The sequence below is a fragment of the Anabrus simplex genome, chromosome 1, assembly GCF_040414725.1.
Source record: "Anabrus simplex isolate iqAnaSimp1 chromosome 1, ASM4041472v1, whole genome shotgun sequence".
NCBI classification, from domain to species: domain Eukaryota; kingdom Metazoa; phylum Arthropoda; class Insecta; order Orthoptera; family Tettigoniidae; genus Anabrus; species Anabrus simplex.
The window spans coordinates 479,373,126-479,389,863 of NC_090265.1; the positions used below are offsets into that span (position 1 = coordinate 479,373,126).

Consider the following 16,738-nt stretch of genomic DNA (forward strand, 5'->3'; position numbering starts at 1 on the left):
AATAAAGTGCCTAGAGAGGATGGCATCACCGCGGGGATGTGGAAAATACGAGATGACCTCGTAAGTAGAATTCATGCAATCCTAGTAGAAATCTGGGAAACTGAAACGATCCCGTAGGATTGAAAGTGCAGATTAATACACCAATTGCACAGAAAAAAAAGGCGACTAGGAGGATGCAAACAACTAAAGAGGCATATCCCTACTACAGTTCACATACACAATTATTTCTAAAGCTCTCTTAAACCGTCTAGAAAAACAGACAGATCGCCTGATCGGCGAGTGCCAAGCGGGTTTCAGGAAAGACCGATCATGCGCTGAGCAAATATGGAATTTGAAGACTATATTAAGGATCCGTCAAAGTTATGCACCTTACTAGGAAAGAACAAAAAGCCCTTAACATCGAATGGCAGAATGAGCTTTTAGAACAGGTTCAGCAGTTTGAATATTTAGGCAGCATCATAATAGCAGATGGGAAAGTGGTTTCTGAAATAAATCACAGAATCCATAAAGCTAACAATTTATATTATAATATTAACAATACCATCATAGGAAAGAGAGAAGTTACCAGGAAAACAAAAATGAGAATATACAAATCTATATCTTCTAGTGCTGACGTACGGATCTGAAAGCTGGACACTTCAGAGTAATTTAGAGAGTAGACTCACTGCCACAGAAATGAAGTACTTGTGTAAAACAGTTGGAATGACAATGGTTAGAAATATTAGGACAAGGGAAGGGTGTCTTAACCAAGAACCACTGATTAGTTTGATGATGATGCTTGTTGTTTAAAGGGGCCTAACATCTAGCCCATCGGTCCACTGATTAGTTTAATTGAAAAGAAGGAACTTGGATGGTTGGGACACCTGGTGACGATGGAAGAGGAAAGGAAGCCTAAACAAATATTCCAAGCAAGACCAGAGGGAAAAAGAGGGAGGGGACGACCGAGGCTGGAGTGGGACACCTACGTCTTTGATCTGGCACGAAAGAGGGGAAAGACTCCAGCAGAATTGAGAAGATTGGCACAGGACCGGACTTCATATTGGAATTGGCTGAAGGACCCGACGCCTGCGAGGGCATAAAGGGAAAAGAGAAAGAAGATAACTGTTCATTGTATATCATTTTGATAGGAGATATGGCATTGCAAATCATATAGTTCTTAATCACATTCGCGACCACTCTTTTATTCTATGAAGGCCCCCATACTCCGAGGCTCCATTAAGATCCTAAGACACCAACCAGCTCTACAGCGCGGAAGTATCGCACTAGTCATAACGCCATCTTTACATTTACCATAATGCACATTATATTTTCAAGGTTTCCTTAATTGGTAAAATTTTATTGATACAGTTTGATATGTATTACTCTCGTTTTAATGGCAACCTCTAAATACAGGATGTTGTTTCCTTAATAAAGACGACATCGATTTTGCTCCGACAACGGCAGATGACACCTGCGGTATAGTAGAAGTACTGATAATGGTTTCAACGTCGTTCACGAACAGATAGCGTAGTAACATAGCTGCCAGAGCGCCATCTGCGTGTACCCATTAATAGGGAACGTTTACAGTCATAAGGCTCAGTGTGATGTAAACGTGTAAATCAAACAGGTGCCATGCCACGAAGACGCACTCGTGTTTTCTACAGCCGAATGAGCGAGTTTGACAGGGGTCAAATTGTGGCCTTCCGAGTGGCTGGATGATCCCTTCGGAGAAATGCCACACAAGATAGACGTGCTGTGTCAGTTGTGCAACGATCAGAGCTGCAGAACCACCACAATGAAAGATATACAGTAATATATAGCGATTAGCGATCCCATCCTTCACATTGAGTGTTTATATCGAGCCAAAGATCGATACGCATACAGCTGCTGGTGATCTGGCAACCCTGTTTAGATCTGTGAACGACGGAACATTAGGAGAGCACACTTAACTACGACTTTCTTCTGATAGGTGGCTAAGGGTCGCCCATAAAGTTCTGTATGAACTGCACGCCTTGCAGTACGTCTGGCCTGTTCCCGTGACCATAGAGTTAGTAAATAATACACTAGACAGCGCCACCGTCCGTGAGAGAATCGCTGCAGCGAGCGAGCATGTTGAAATCTCAGCTGTTTGGGAAAAGATCCCTCCATTGTACTCATCAGTGTAAATAGAGAACTTATAAAACTGTGTGGATATTGATATAGGTTAACATTCTTACATGTCAACATTCTCAGATACTACAGTATAGTTGTGATGCTTCTGTTCAGTAGAAAGAAAGCCCAAATAGCTTAAAAACCGGTACAGGATAAATGCGTGATAAAAGAGGATGGTTGTGATTAACTAACACAAAATCAATTTACTGTCCATGTTGAGTCTTCAAACAACGTACGGTACCTTATGATTGGGGGTGTGTATATTTTTCTATCTTTGGTGTAAATGACCAGGACTTCAGCAAAATTATATCCAACGACCGAAAACATTCTCTCTCGTACGAAGCGAATGAGCGAGTTCTTAGGCCTACAAGTAATCATGACTATGTTTCTCCGTAATGGCAGTGAATTCTTCCTAGTTAGGTAGTCATGAAAATGTAAACAGAAACGCTAGTACCTACAGAACATGTTCCCCCTCCATTAAGAAGCCGGCTGCCAAAGATATATGCAGGTCTCGGAACCTTTGTAAATATGAATGTGTCGTTGGTCAACATTTTTTTTTCGATAAGAGGAAGAGGGGCTTTGTTTTTTTTGTAACTTTTTAATTGCTTTTGTACAAGTGAGTTATTTATATTGTCGATGTCCCCCGAAATCGGGGTCTTACAAATTGAGATGAACGTCTACCTGTATTATTTCGGTACATTTTCGAGAATTTCACACTGATAGGACATGGAGTAAAGCGTTTCCGCGGGGTTGGAGGATGGGTTCACACGAGCTCAGCTGACACATTCCGTATGCAATACGAATTAGATTTGTCTATTACACTTACTGCAATGGACTGGGCGTCAGAGAGCAGAACCACCAACATTATTCAGCACGAGCCGCCACTGGCAACGATGCTGGTTGAAATGGTCACGTGAAAATTCTCACACCCGTAGGCGATGTTCTGGACGTCCGCGCAGCACAGACGTCCGCCGAGATCGTCCTTTTTAAGGGCAGCAGTGGTAGATCGTACAGCTACCACAGCGCAGATAAGAGGGTTTGTGAGTAGAGAAGTGTCAACACGAACTGTTGTCAACCAGTTATTAGCAGTGGGACTACGGGCACGCACACCTCTAGCTTGTCTTCCACTTACGCCATAACATCGACGTGCATGGCTTGAGTGATACCGTCAGAGGATCAGTCAGAAGATGGAATAGAGGGCCGTGGTCTTCAGAGATGAAAGCAGATTCTGCCTGCACGCAAGTGATGGTCGCCTGCGTGTACGACGTAGACCTGGCGAGCGCTGTCTCGTAGAGTGCATTCGTCCAAGGCACACTGGTCCCACCCAAGCCTTATAGTCTTGGGTGCGCTAAACTACAGCACTCGTTCACCTTTGATGTTTGTGGAGGGGACGCTGACTAGAGCTCGGTACGTGCAGAATATTGTACAATCCGTTCTTTTTCCATTTTTGCAACAGGATGGTGATGCGTTGTTCCAACAGAATAATGCTCGGCCACACACTGCGCGTGAAACTCAAAGTGCTCTGCAAGACGTGCAGAAACTTCCCTAGCCAGCACGATCTCCGGACTCGTCTCCCATCGAGCACGTGTGGAATATGTTGAGACGACAACTGACACGTGCAACTCGTCAACCCACAACTCTTGTAGAACTACGTGAGCAGGTCGAACAGATGTGGAATAATGTATCCCAAGACAGTATTCGCCAACTGTATGATCGAACGGATGCCAGAATCAGAGCCTGCATTGCCGTCCGTGGAGGATACACCACGTACTAATATGGGTGTTTCAGCATGGATCGACACCTGGTACCTCAGTACCGCTTGAGCTATTGATCTGTAAATGTAATCATTTCATGTACTCCATATGCTGTTTCAACACTAAATCTTGAGTGAATTGGAAAACTCTAAGAAGGTGTAATCATTTTTTTCCCCGGCAGTGTATATAACTATATATACGTGCGTATCCGCTTAAAGAACATCTGCAGTCTGTCAATTTGCTTAATAATGTCGCAGATCCAGCAGCAGTAAATATGCAGACGAAAATACGGCAAACGTTTCATTAACCTGTACTGTATAATATTGTATGTTTGTGTTTCAGAGGTAGACGACCATGTCACCATCTATAAAGCAATCGTGACTCTCAACTTCATGACTTGCATCAAATTTGTACCATGGGATGGGAAAGCTAAAGATTTCCTACTCATTTGGCCAATCAAGAACCCCAAAGGGTAAGTATACACAGTATTACTTTGGTGTACGGAATATTTTGGTATATGGAAGAACCTTCAGCATATCGATTTCTCGAGTCTTGTAGTCAATTTGGGCCATTCTCTAATATGCAGCGTGTTTCAAAATTATAGGCACAAACTGCGGAGCAATGAAACAAGGAAAGAAGTCCTAATATACGTAGGCCCGGTAACCAAACGTTTCGGAGATATAATGAAATCACATTTACAACTGTCAGAACGTTATTTACGTTCGAGGTACAAGGCTCCACGTTGAATGTCAACTGTGGCTTGTATTTGTAGTGACATTTGAAGAAGTTGTCACGGCATCTCTTGCGTTGGCACATCCGTTCACGAAATGGATGTCGACCATCTCTTCGTTAGATCATGTGTGGTGTACTGCGACAACTGCTACACATACAAGACGCTCTTCACATCCAGTGTGGAGCCTGGTAGCTGGAATACAAAGCATGGCAAGCATTATAATGTGATAATGTCACTCCCCTTGTAGGTGGGGGTTGAGGAATAACACCCATGGCATCCCTTGCCTGTAGTTAGAGGCAACTAAAAGAGGCCCAAGGGGCTCTTAACTTGGGAGTGTGAGTTGGCGACCATGGGGCCCTTAGCTGAGTCCTGGCATTATTTCCTCTTACTTGTGCCAGGCTGATCGCTTTCATCAATTCTATCCGACCTCCCTTGGTCAACTCTTTTTTATTTTTCGGCCCCGACGCTATTACGCGTGGAGACCTAAGGAGTCTTTCATTTTCGCGCATTTGATGTTCTTTGTCATTCTTTGATCAATACCTTATTTTTCGAAGTGTTGGACCCCTTAATTTTTTCACTCTAATAATAATAATAATAATAATAATAATAATAATAATAATAATAATAATAATAATAATAATAATAATGTCGTGTGGCCTCCGGAGAGGCCTGGTGCAGGTCTTTCGAGTTGACGCCTGATAGGTGAGAAATGGAGCCCTAACTATGATGAATTATAATGCTGAAGACGGCACACACACCCAGTCCCCGAACCATTGGAATTAACCATTTAAGGTTAAAATCGTTGACTCAGCCGGAAATCAAACCTGGGACCTCTTGGACCAAAGGCCAGCACGCTAAGCATTTAGCCGTGGATTCGGACCCTCTGATTAGTATCAACAAAGGATGGTTGCCCAGTTGTACTTCCTTTTAAAACAATAATCACCACCACTGACAACGTCACAACTCGGAAATGGTTTTTGTTTCCAGACTTAGGCCCTACATCTGGTAAGACTTTTCTCTCTTTCAGTGTTCTCTACTCGTCCCCGCAGTTTGTACCTCTACTTTTGATACACTCTGTATAGGATGTTTTGTAGACAATAACATACACATTGAAAGAAATAAAAACCAATGGGTTTTCGTATTCGGTGTAGTAGAAAAACATGCAATCTAGTTGATTCTGCTTAAATGTCATCACCACAATTGCTTAGCAAATGAGTACTTCTTCTTCCACAGTTTATTCCATAGCCTGGTGGCTCTGCCTGTGTGGTTAGTAGTCTTGTGTGTTAGTAGTGTCAGATCGTTTTTCCCCGCCATTGTAGTAAATAGAGATGAGGGCATCGTTTTCGACCTGACCGCGAAAAGTTCGAAAACTGTACTGTTTCAGAAATACCGTCACCCCTGGCTCGAAAACAGATAACCATTCCTTTATGCGACTCGGATGAGCCACCTCTTTTACCCATGACAGCAACGAGTGATATGTTGCAGATTCTTTGGAATTATATAATCCGACTCCATGGCAGAGGTCCGAAATGGCTGCTGGTAGCGGTGCTTGATCTAAATTAGCTTCAAAGCCAGTTGTGTGTGTTTTACATTCATTGTGATTAACATGTTTTTAATTTGTAACTGTTACCGGTAGGTTCTTCAATATGTTAAAAGTTATTTATGAATAAATAGAGGTAATTTATAATCCTGTTATCATATGCTTTCTTCTTCTGGTAGTTTCTAAATACTGCATATACATTTACAAATTAGTTTCGAGAGACTGAAGAACCTAACAGTTATAAATTAACCGAGTCGAAACTGAAAATAATTGGCTTCAATTGTGACAAAATAACGTGTTTTTGTATTTCCCCGACCTGTATTAGGAAACGGACTAAGGAGTAGACGTACACAGACATACATGTATATTTGTTTGTGTGTGTGTGTTATTATTTATTGGTGAGCTTCCGTGGCTCAGGCGGCAACGCGCCGGCCTGTCACCACTGGGCTCCGTGGTTCAAATCCCGGCCGCTCCATGTGAGATTTGTGCTGAACAAAGCGGAGGCGGGACAGGTTTTTCTCCGGGTACTTCGGTTTTCCCTGTCATCTTTCATTCCAGCAACACTCCCCAATATAATTTAATTTCATCTGTCAGTCATTAATCACTGCCCCAGTGGAGTGCGACAGGCTTTGGCAGCCGGCACAATTCCTATCCTCGCCGCTAGATTGGGGCTTCATTCATTCCATTCCTGACCCGGTCAAACGACTGGAAACAAGCTGTAGATTTTATTATTATTATTATTATTATTATTATTATTATTATTATTATTATTATTATTATTATTATATTGTTGTGATTTCTGGTGTGTTCTTAGATTACTTCTGAGCGCTAGTAGGCTGTGTTACGTTCGAGACTAGTATAAGGTTGTTGTGTTAATAATTTGAGATGCATTATTTTTCTAATTTTTTTGCCGAAATTTACAGAGCGAACAGCTTGCTATTTTTGGCCAGAAATTTGTTTGATTGCTAAGCATCAGTTGTTAAGAAACGGTCCTTTATTTTTGGGCCAGGGAGGGATTTATAAGAGGGTTGTAGCTTCATGGATCATATGCATGTATCAGTTGTCCGGGTTATGCAGTATGCTCTTAAAAGTAAGGCTATATTTAGACCTACGTTTCGTTTTGCTTCGCCTGTCAGGTTCCGACTTATCACACATTTCATATATCTACTATGCCAGCTGACAATGCATGAGCCAGGCTGAGTGGCTCGAACAGTAGAAGCACTAGCATTAAAGGCTATATCCCCATCATACTGTCAAAAAAAAAATCGAATCAGTGCGGATTAGAGCACTTAAATCACAATACAACGTAATGTAAATAATGTGAAAACAATGATTCGCTTGTTGAACACTAGCTCACAACAGTGAGCAGACATCACACAATCTCGCTGATCTTTTCCGAAGGATCAATAATAAACATCGAAACATATATCACGATTACATTTTCCATAAACATACACAGCATAAGGACTCTGTGGCACGGTAGGCCCACTGAAGATTCAGTACTCCGCAAAGTAACCTCAGGTGGTGGTGGTGGTGATTATTGTTTTAAGAGAAAGTACAACTAGGCAACCATCCTCTATATAACACTAATCAGAGAGAAAAAATGGAAGGGATCCGACACTTCGAAAAATGAAGATATCGGCCAAAGAAAGACAAGGGCCACGAAGGGCGTAAAAATGAAAGACTCCCTCAGCCTCGCAAACGTCGCACTGACATATTGTAGGTTTCCGGCGACACAAAGATGGGGAACAGCTAGGACTGGGAAGGTAATGGCCGTGGCCATTGTATTGTACTAAACTGAAAACCGAATGAGTTGGCCGTGTGGTTAGGGTCGCGTACCTGTGAGCTTGCGTTAGGGAGATGGTGGGTTTGAATTCAACCAGTTGGCAGCCCCGAAGCATTTGCCTGATGTAAAAATGGGAACCCACTGAAAACTATCTTCAGGGCGCCGATAGTGGGATTCGAACCCACGTACTCTCGAAGTGAGAATATTAATTCTGTTGTACAGGCGTCCAAGTATAGAGGAACCCACTCGATCCTCTTTACTACCGAGGTTACAAATAGTGAATAAGAAATGAAGTTGATATACTACACAATTATTTCGGCAACCTCTCTGAAGTATTGCCATACTCGTTCAGGTTTCAAATTATACAGACACTAAATTATGTACTCGTATTGTAAAGAACGAAGGATTAACTAGCGATACGAATTTGTAGTAATTTATGGAGATGGTCAACAAGCGGTTGTTTTACTATGTCGGACACAATTAAAGTGCGAGATGGGGCGTTATGAACATGTTAACAGCACTGTGGTACTGTATAATGCACATATAATCCGTTGTTCTCCAAAATATAATAATTTTGCTTAACTACCCTGTATACACAATATATTGACACTGTTGCTGTAGATAAAGTTGCCGATAATACCATATGTACTCTATAGGTGCTGGTCTTATGTGGGACGGTTTGGGGGCCCGCAGATAGTATCACTACAGCCTCCAGACAGAAATGGTCCTAACTGTTTGGGGAATGAAGGCCGATCTCTCCATGAACTGATGCATGCGCTGGGAATCTTCCATGAGCAGTCAAGGGCCGACAGAGATGATTACATTGATGTCGTTCTGGAGAATGTAATTCCTGGTGAGTACGTATAACCTGCTATTCAAGCCGTCATTACTGATCTGCATTTAGGGCAGTCGCCCAGGTGGCAGATTCCATATCTGTTGTTTCCCTAGAGTGTTCTTAAATGATTTCAAACAATCTGAAAATGTATTGAACATTTCCCTTGGTAACTTACTCCAATCCCTAATTCCCCTTCCTATGAACGAATATTTGTCCAAATTTGTCCTCTTGAAGTCCACCTTTATCTTCATATTGTGATCCTTCCTACTTTTAAAGATACTCAAAATTATTCGTCTACTAATGTCGTTCCAGGCCATCTCTCCACTGACAGCTCGGAACATACCGCTTAGTCGAGCAGCTCGTCTCCTTTCTCCCAAGTCTTCCCAGCCCAAACTTTGCAATATTTTCGTAACGCTACTCTTTGTCGGAAATCACCCACAAAAAATCGAGCTGTTTTTCTTTGGATTTTTCCAGTTCTCGAATAGAGTAATCCTGTTAAGGGTCCCATACACTGGAACCATACTCTAGTTGGCGTCTTACAAGAGACTTACATACCCTCTCCTTTACATCCTTAGTACAATCCCTAAACATTCTCATAACCATGTGCATAGATTTGTACCCTTTATTTACAATCCCATTTATGTATTACCCAATAAAAATCTTTACTTATATTATCACCTAGGTACCCCATAAACGCAGTAATTAAAACAGAAAGGACTTTTTCTGCTTGTGAAACTCACAGCTTGACATTTAACCCCGTTTATCATCCTACCATTGCGTACTATCCATCTCACAAGATTATCGAGGTCGTATTGCAGTTGCTCACAACCTTCTAATTAATTTATTATCTTTTACATAATAACAGAATCCGCAAAAGCCTTATCGCTGATTCCACTTCTTTAGTCATATCATTTAAATATATACGAAAGCATAAAGGTCCAATAATACTGCCTTGAGGAATTCCTCTCTTAATTATTACAGGGTCAGATAAAGCTTCGCCTACTCTAATTCTCTGAGCTCTATTTTGTAGAAATATAACCACCCATGCAGTCACTCTTTTTTCTAGTCCTATTGCACTCATTTTTGCCAGTAGTCTCCCATGATCCACCCTATCAAATGCCTTAGACAGGTCAATCGCGATAAAGTCCATTTGACATCCTGAATCCAAGATATCTGCTATACCTTGCTGGAATCCTACAAGTTAAGCTTCAGTGGAATAACCTTTCCAAAACCCAACCTACCTTCTAGCGAACCAGTTATTAATTTCGCAAACATACCTAATATAATCAGAAAGAATTATTTGCCAAATCTTACATGCAGTGCATGTCTAACTGACTGGCCTGTCATTTTCAGCTTTATGTTTATCACCCTTTCCTTTGTACACAGGGGCTACTACATCAACTCTCCATTCATTTGGTATAGCTCCTTCATGCAAACATTAATCAAATAAGTACTTCAGATATGGTACTAACTCCCAAACCCACTGTCTTTAGTATAACCCCCCAAAATCTTATCAATTCCAGCAGCTTTTTTAGTTTCCAAATTTTGTGTCTTATTGTAAATGTCGTTGTTAACATATATAAATTTTAATACTTATTTACTATTAGTCACCTCCCCTAACTGGACATTATCCCTGTAACCAACAATATTTACATACTGCTGACTGAATACTTCTGCCTTTTGAAGATCTTCGCATACGCACTCCCCTTGTTCATTAATGATTCATGGAATGTCCTTCTTGGAACCTTTTTCTGCCTTAAAGTACCTATACATACCATTCCATTTTTCACCAAAATTTGTATGACTGCCAATTATGTATCCTTAGCTGACTTCTTTGCTAGATTCAATTTCCTAGTGAGTTGCTTCAAATTCTTTACTTCTACAGCCATTTCTAAGTATATTTTTCCAATCTGTACCTCCTTCTTAGACTCTTTACTTCTCTGTTATAATATTTTCCTTGCCACCTTTAAAGGTACAAACCTGTTTTCATATTCCTCAAATATTGCTTTAAACCCCCCAAAGTCTGTTTACATTTTTATTTACCGTTTTCCTCCGATCATAGTTACTTTTTTTTAAACTCCTTCATGTCTGTTGTATCAGCCAAATGGTAACTGCCTAATAGTCTTACCTTTAAGACTTTCATTTCTATCATATTTATTTTTAACTACGGCAAAAACAGCTTCGTGATCACTAATACCATCTATTACTTCGGTTTCTCTATAGAGCTCATCTGATTTTACCAGCACCACGTCCAGAATATTCTTCCCTCTAGTTGGTTCCATCACTTTCTGAATCCGCTGTCCTTCCCATATTAACTTATTTGCCATTTGTTGGTCATGCTTCCTCTCGTTCGCGTTACCTTCCCAATTGACATTTGGTAAATTGAGATCTCCCGCTAGAATTACATTCCTTTCCATATCTTTTCCCACATAGCTGATTATCTTATCAAATAATTCTGAATCATCGTCAGCGCTACCTTTTCCCGATCTGTACACTCCAAAGACATCAAGTTGCCTATTATCTTTAGAAATAAGCCTTACACCTAGAATTTCATGTTTTTCATCAGTAACTTCTTCGTAGCTTACAAATTCTTCTTTCACCAGAATGAATACTCCCCCTCCTATCATTCCTATCCTATCTCTACGATACACACTCCAGTTCCGTGAGAAAATTTCTGCATTGTATTGGCTACAGTACTTGTATCTCTTAGTGGCGGTTATTTTGTTTTGTGGAGCATGATTTAGTGCTGTTAGGCCGTGTGCTACATATACATGGACTGCATTATCTTTATGCTGGATTTCCATCTGTCTGTGAGTGCAGACTATATTCAAGACAGGGTTGCCACCTTTCAACCATGAAAACTGGGATCTTGGAATGACATATTATTACATATGAGCGTGTTTTCATATTATACTAGATGTCCCGCAGCATTCGTTATAAATAAGTAAGATGTCTTGGTATGCCTGCCGTAGTCATATTGTTTCGACTGCCCTTTTCAATAGTCTTAGGAACATTTAATAAGGAGCACGTTATGGTGTGCTGCAGTTCGTAATCAGAATTCATCCATTCTGATGTCATCATGCCGTCTGTTTCGTAAAAATCTATCCATACATTCACTTCCTTATTCTGCAGTTCTTGATGTAAAGCTTGGTATTGTGAATGGTATTTTTAATCGTAATTCTTCTACACAGAACGGCTGTTTTGTTAGCTCATAACTTAGTCTCGAAGGAGCATTTTATGCCAGCCAGAGAACGTTTTTTGAGATGCTTTCACTCTTTCTAGTGTAGCTAGATTATCGTTCGATAGGTGTTCCCAGATAATGTCTAAGGAGCATGTCATGATGAGGTCTGTTCGTACGTAGACCTTTTCCTCTTAGCAGCATGTAAGTTATTAGGAACACTCTGCCACCTGTTGAATATATCTAGAAGCTGGGAAAGGTTAGAGAATCAAAGAGTATCCAGCAGGGAATAGTATTCTTCCGTTATTAGAGGAAGTGTGTTCTCTGGCTTGACAGGTAGTTATCAAGCATGGCTGCATGCAATTACATTACTGAGGATGAAAATTACATATATCAAAATATTAATGAAAGTGTTGGTCGCTTAGCAACGTGCTAAGTAGGCCTACAGAATGCATTGCGGGTTAGGATAGGACTTCGCCTGCAATTTGATTTTATAGTTACTCAATGTTGGCTGAACTTGGAGACCTATCAATGTTTCATGATTCACCGGCAGGTGATTCCGGAGAGAATAATACAAAATTGAAGCAAATCGATCCATCAGAACGGACGGACGGATTTGCCAAAGCTTCTTTTAGTAAACTCTTTTAATATATTGATATTTTATTGTGAGTTAATGGCACTAACAATACATTTCAGCAGCAAAGATTGACCTTCCACCTTCAATGTTATAAATACCATTGTACGAACAAAAATGAGATTCTATATTATTTTAATTGTTACAACTTATGAAGTACCCAGAGTCGCATAAATGAAATAGCTTCCTTTTAACGGCGACTATATCACATATCATCCAACCCTTGCTCTTATCATTTACCTTCTTAGAAGGGTTACAGAAAGGCACATTCAGCGAAGCAGGGTGGACTAGGGAGCTGTGATAAGAGTACTGGGAACTGGAAGTCGAGTACGAATGGTATAAAAAATGTTACTGTTGAACGGTAGAAGTATCTAAAGAAAGAAATGGACTCAAATAATTACAAATATTACAAATTGTTTTACGTCGCACCGACACAGGTAGGTCTTATGGCGACGGTAGGAAGGGGAAGGGCTAGGAGTGGGAAGGAAGCGTCCGTAGCCTTAGTAAGGTACAGCCCCGGCACTTTCCTGGCGTGAACATAGGAAACCACGGAAAACCATCTTCAGGGCTGCCGACAGTTGGATTTGAACCCAATAGTGCACCCCACTTAAAGTGTACCTACTGTCTTTTAAGGTGGGAACGCACTGTACCTGGTCCTCTGTAGAAGCTTTCATTGCGATGAAAGGGCTACAAGCAACAATGTCAAGTTGGGGAAGTTGCCGATTGTTGCTCTAACCGGGAGCACTACATTAGCACGGAACGCTTCACATGACTACTCACCCATTGTAGATATAGCAAAAGGATCCAGAGGAAGTGAATATGGCGAGAGTAGCTCTTGCCCCATGCACGTACTAGAGCTATGGTACAGACATTAGGAATACATCATGTTTGAGCATACATAATCTCCACGAGAAAAAGGCAAAAAAAAAAACTCGGTGCCTGCAACCGATAGACCATGCCTGTCGTGGGATTTTCTGCAAGTGACTTACTGAAAAAACGAGTACAGCTCACTTGAGTATAAATTAAGTTGTTATTTAAATGCTGTAAATTTACTACGTAGTCGTGTTTTGTTTTGCCAGGTTTCACCTTCTAGATCACCCATGGACTTTTTATGGAGTTACTTGCGCAACCAAATGTAGGTAATACTGCTTACAATTACGGCTGACTTAGTACGTAAACTTCGTGCAGCAATTCGATCCATAATGGATAATGTCAACATGAGCGCGAGAGAGCATAACAAGAAGAGTAGAGAGGGAACTATCTTGGAACATTTATTGCGGTGAAATATGTAACATCAATCATATATTTTGTGATTTTCCTTTTCTTTTCCTCTCCATACGAAAGCACCTGCCATGATCAGCAACTCAACATACTGCGGAGTATGTATCTGAAACTCAACCATCTGGTATAGTGCCCTTCGTTGTGATGTTTGTTCTTGCCTCTATAATCTAAGCCTTGACTTAGAATACAAGAGAACTAGATGCTAAGTTTGGATATAAAATTCCCTGAATAAATTCGCTGCCATGTTATAGGCCGGTAAAAATTATTGGAGATAAAATATTTTGATAAATTTCAATGGATATGTTCTCTATCACCTCTGTGGACAACTCACCATTAAGGCTCCCCATTCCCAGTTTAAAAACCTCTAGTTTATGGATAAAAACGAATAGGAATTGTATTTTGTTAAGTAAGAAGGTACGAACAATTCGAAAATGTTAAATTATGTACTGAATATAATAAACAAATTTAGTTGAATTTACTGTGTTCTTTTATTGCAGAATTTCAAGCTAATTTTGACAAGCAGAGCCTAGAAAACACAACCTATAACTTTGAGTATGACTATGACAGCATCATGCACTACGGACAGTATTACTTCAGGTAAATATCTCTCAGTAAACTACGCTTATTTTTTAAATTACTATAAAGGTTGGAAATAATATATGCTTGAATGTGAAAATTATTCATTCATGTCATTATTTTGTAAAGGCCTTTGTTTGATTTCAAAATGAAATATGGATGAGTAGAGGATAGTTTATTAAACTGACTCAGCTCGAATCTTTTGATGGACATAAGCTATGTAAGGTTAGGACTAATATACTTAAACGGTACCAAGTAGAATCATAACAAACATGCGACATCCTACTGACAATTAACAATATCGACGCTGAAGTTGCAATGAAGTATTACTTCTTCAATCCAACCCTTGCTTTCCATTGGAAGGTAATAATCGGCTGTCACAGAAAGTAAAAGAAGCTAATGAAGTGCATTGTTTATGGAGATCTTAAGATTGGTTATGGGGCAGTCAAATGAAAACGAGCCACCTGCCTAACAGAATAGTGCAACATTTTGTACCTGAAAAAGAAATTATCAAAACTGATAAAAAATTTATCCCACTGGGTGATGAGAGGGTCAGTCCCGTTCTTGGAAGAGCTGGCGGGATGTCGACGGAACCAAATCTGTATCCATTCACACACGTCGTCATCCGATAAAAGACATTCGTGGACGTACTTTTAGATTGGCGACCTGTTTTCATTTCACGGTCTCTTATAATATCCTCTGAAAGCGTAAGAGATGTTAAATGCAAGTGAGATATATGAATACTAGTCCGTTGCTAATAGAATACGTAACATAAAACAATTAATTGCATATTTCTCATCAACAGTGTTGCAACAAAGTTGTCAGGTGTAGTGATCTCAAAACATTACCTTGTGGTTAGAGCGGAGTCTTAAAATCGCTGCCTGTTTTATCGATCTAATGTAATTCTAGGATGGCCCAATAAGTACACACACAATTGTATTCAACTATGAATGATTACACTCCACTAATTGCTGTCTACTTACCCGTCCTCACAGTAGGTAATCCTGGTTGCTGGTATTACCTGAGACAGGCAATAATCGTTATTGATAGCTCGTCTTACTTTCATTTTCGCTCACAAACTCAGTCACCCCTTACAGTAGCTACAGGCAGGCAGATCTGAACACAGGGCTACTGGCCACCATAACATATGACTATTCTTTGGCTGGACTCCAGAGAAAATTCACCGCCCTCAAGCTCAAACACGGTGAACTACTCCACGCTGGCAACTAAACCTAATACAGTATTTGACTAAACAGCGGTCACGCAATAGCAACAACTCAACAGTATTACAATATTCCTCACAACGACAGTTAACAGTGCTCCAGCTCTACTCACAATCAGACCAGCTGACTCCACGACGGTTTATAGTCCTCGGTAATAAGACATGCAGTAATCCCTACTCCAGCATGACGATACGATTCCGGTGGGAGCCAGGGGCGTAGCTAAGGGTGGGTTACTGAGGGTTAGAACCAATCCCTCCGCCATGGAAATTTTACAAAAAGAAAATAAAACACAAACTGACAGTAAGCAACAAACTAAATAAACAGAAAACCGAGCTCGATAGCTGCAGTCGCTTAAGTGCGGCCAGTATCCAGTATTCGGGAGATAGTGGGTTCGAACCCCACTGTCGGCAGCCCTGAAGATGGTTTTCGGTGGTTTCCCATTTTCACACCAGGCAAATGCTGGAGCTGTACCTTACTTAAGGCCACGGACGCTTCCTTCCCATTCCTAGGCCTTTCCTGTCCCATCGTCGCCATAAGACCTATCTGTGTCGGTGCGACGTAAAGCAAATAGCAAAAAAATAATCATAAACTGACAGTAAGCAACAAACTAAATAAACAGAAACTGACAGTAAGCAATAAACTAAATAAACAGAAACTGACAGTAAGCAATAAACTAAATAAACAGAAACTGACAGTAAGCAACAAACTAAATAAACAGAAACTGACAGTAAGCAATAAACTAAATAAACAGAAACTGACAGTAAGCAACAAACTAAATAAACAGACACTGACAGTAAGCAACAAACTAAATAAACAGACACTGGCAGTAAGCAACAAACTAAATAAACAGACACTGGCAGTAAGCAACAAACTAAATAAACAGAAACTGACAGTAAGCAACAAACTAAATAAACAGACGCTGACAGTAAGCAACAAACTAAATAAACAGAAACTGACAGTAAGCAACAAACTAAATAAACAGACGCTGACAGTAAGCAACAAACTAAATAAACAGAAACTGACAGTAAGCAACAAACTAAATAAACAGACACTGACAGTAAGCAACAA

The 16,738-nt window shown here is 40.5% G+C and overlaps 1 protein-coding gene across 1 annotated transcript in view; it reads left to right on the forward strand.

The window, feature by feature from the left end:
- The window catches only part of LOC136867423 (hatching enzyme 1.2), a 103,473-nt gene that overhangs the window by 73,066 nt on the left and 13,669 nt on the right, over positions 1–16,738 (forward strand). Inside the window, exons 5-7 of the mRNA XM_067144629.2 lie at positions 4,227–4,356; positions 8,600–8,796; positions 14,369–14,468. Of these exons, the coding sequence (XP_067000730.2) occupies positions 4,227–4,356; positions 8,600–8,796; positions 14,369–14,468 (427 nt within the window). The remainder of the gene's footprint in view (positions 1–4,226; positions 4,357–8,599; positions 8,797–14,368; positions 14,469–16,738) is intronic.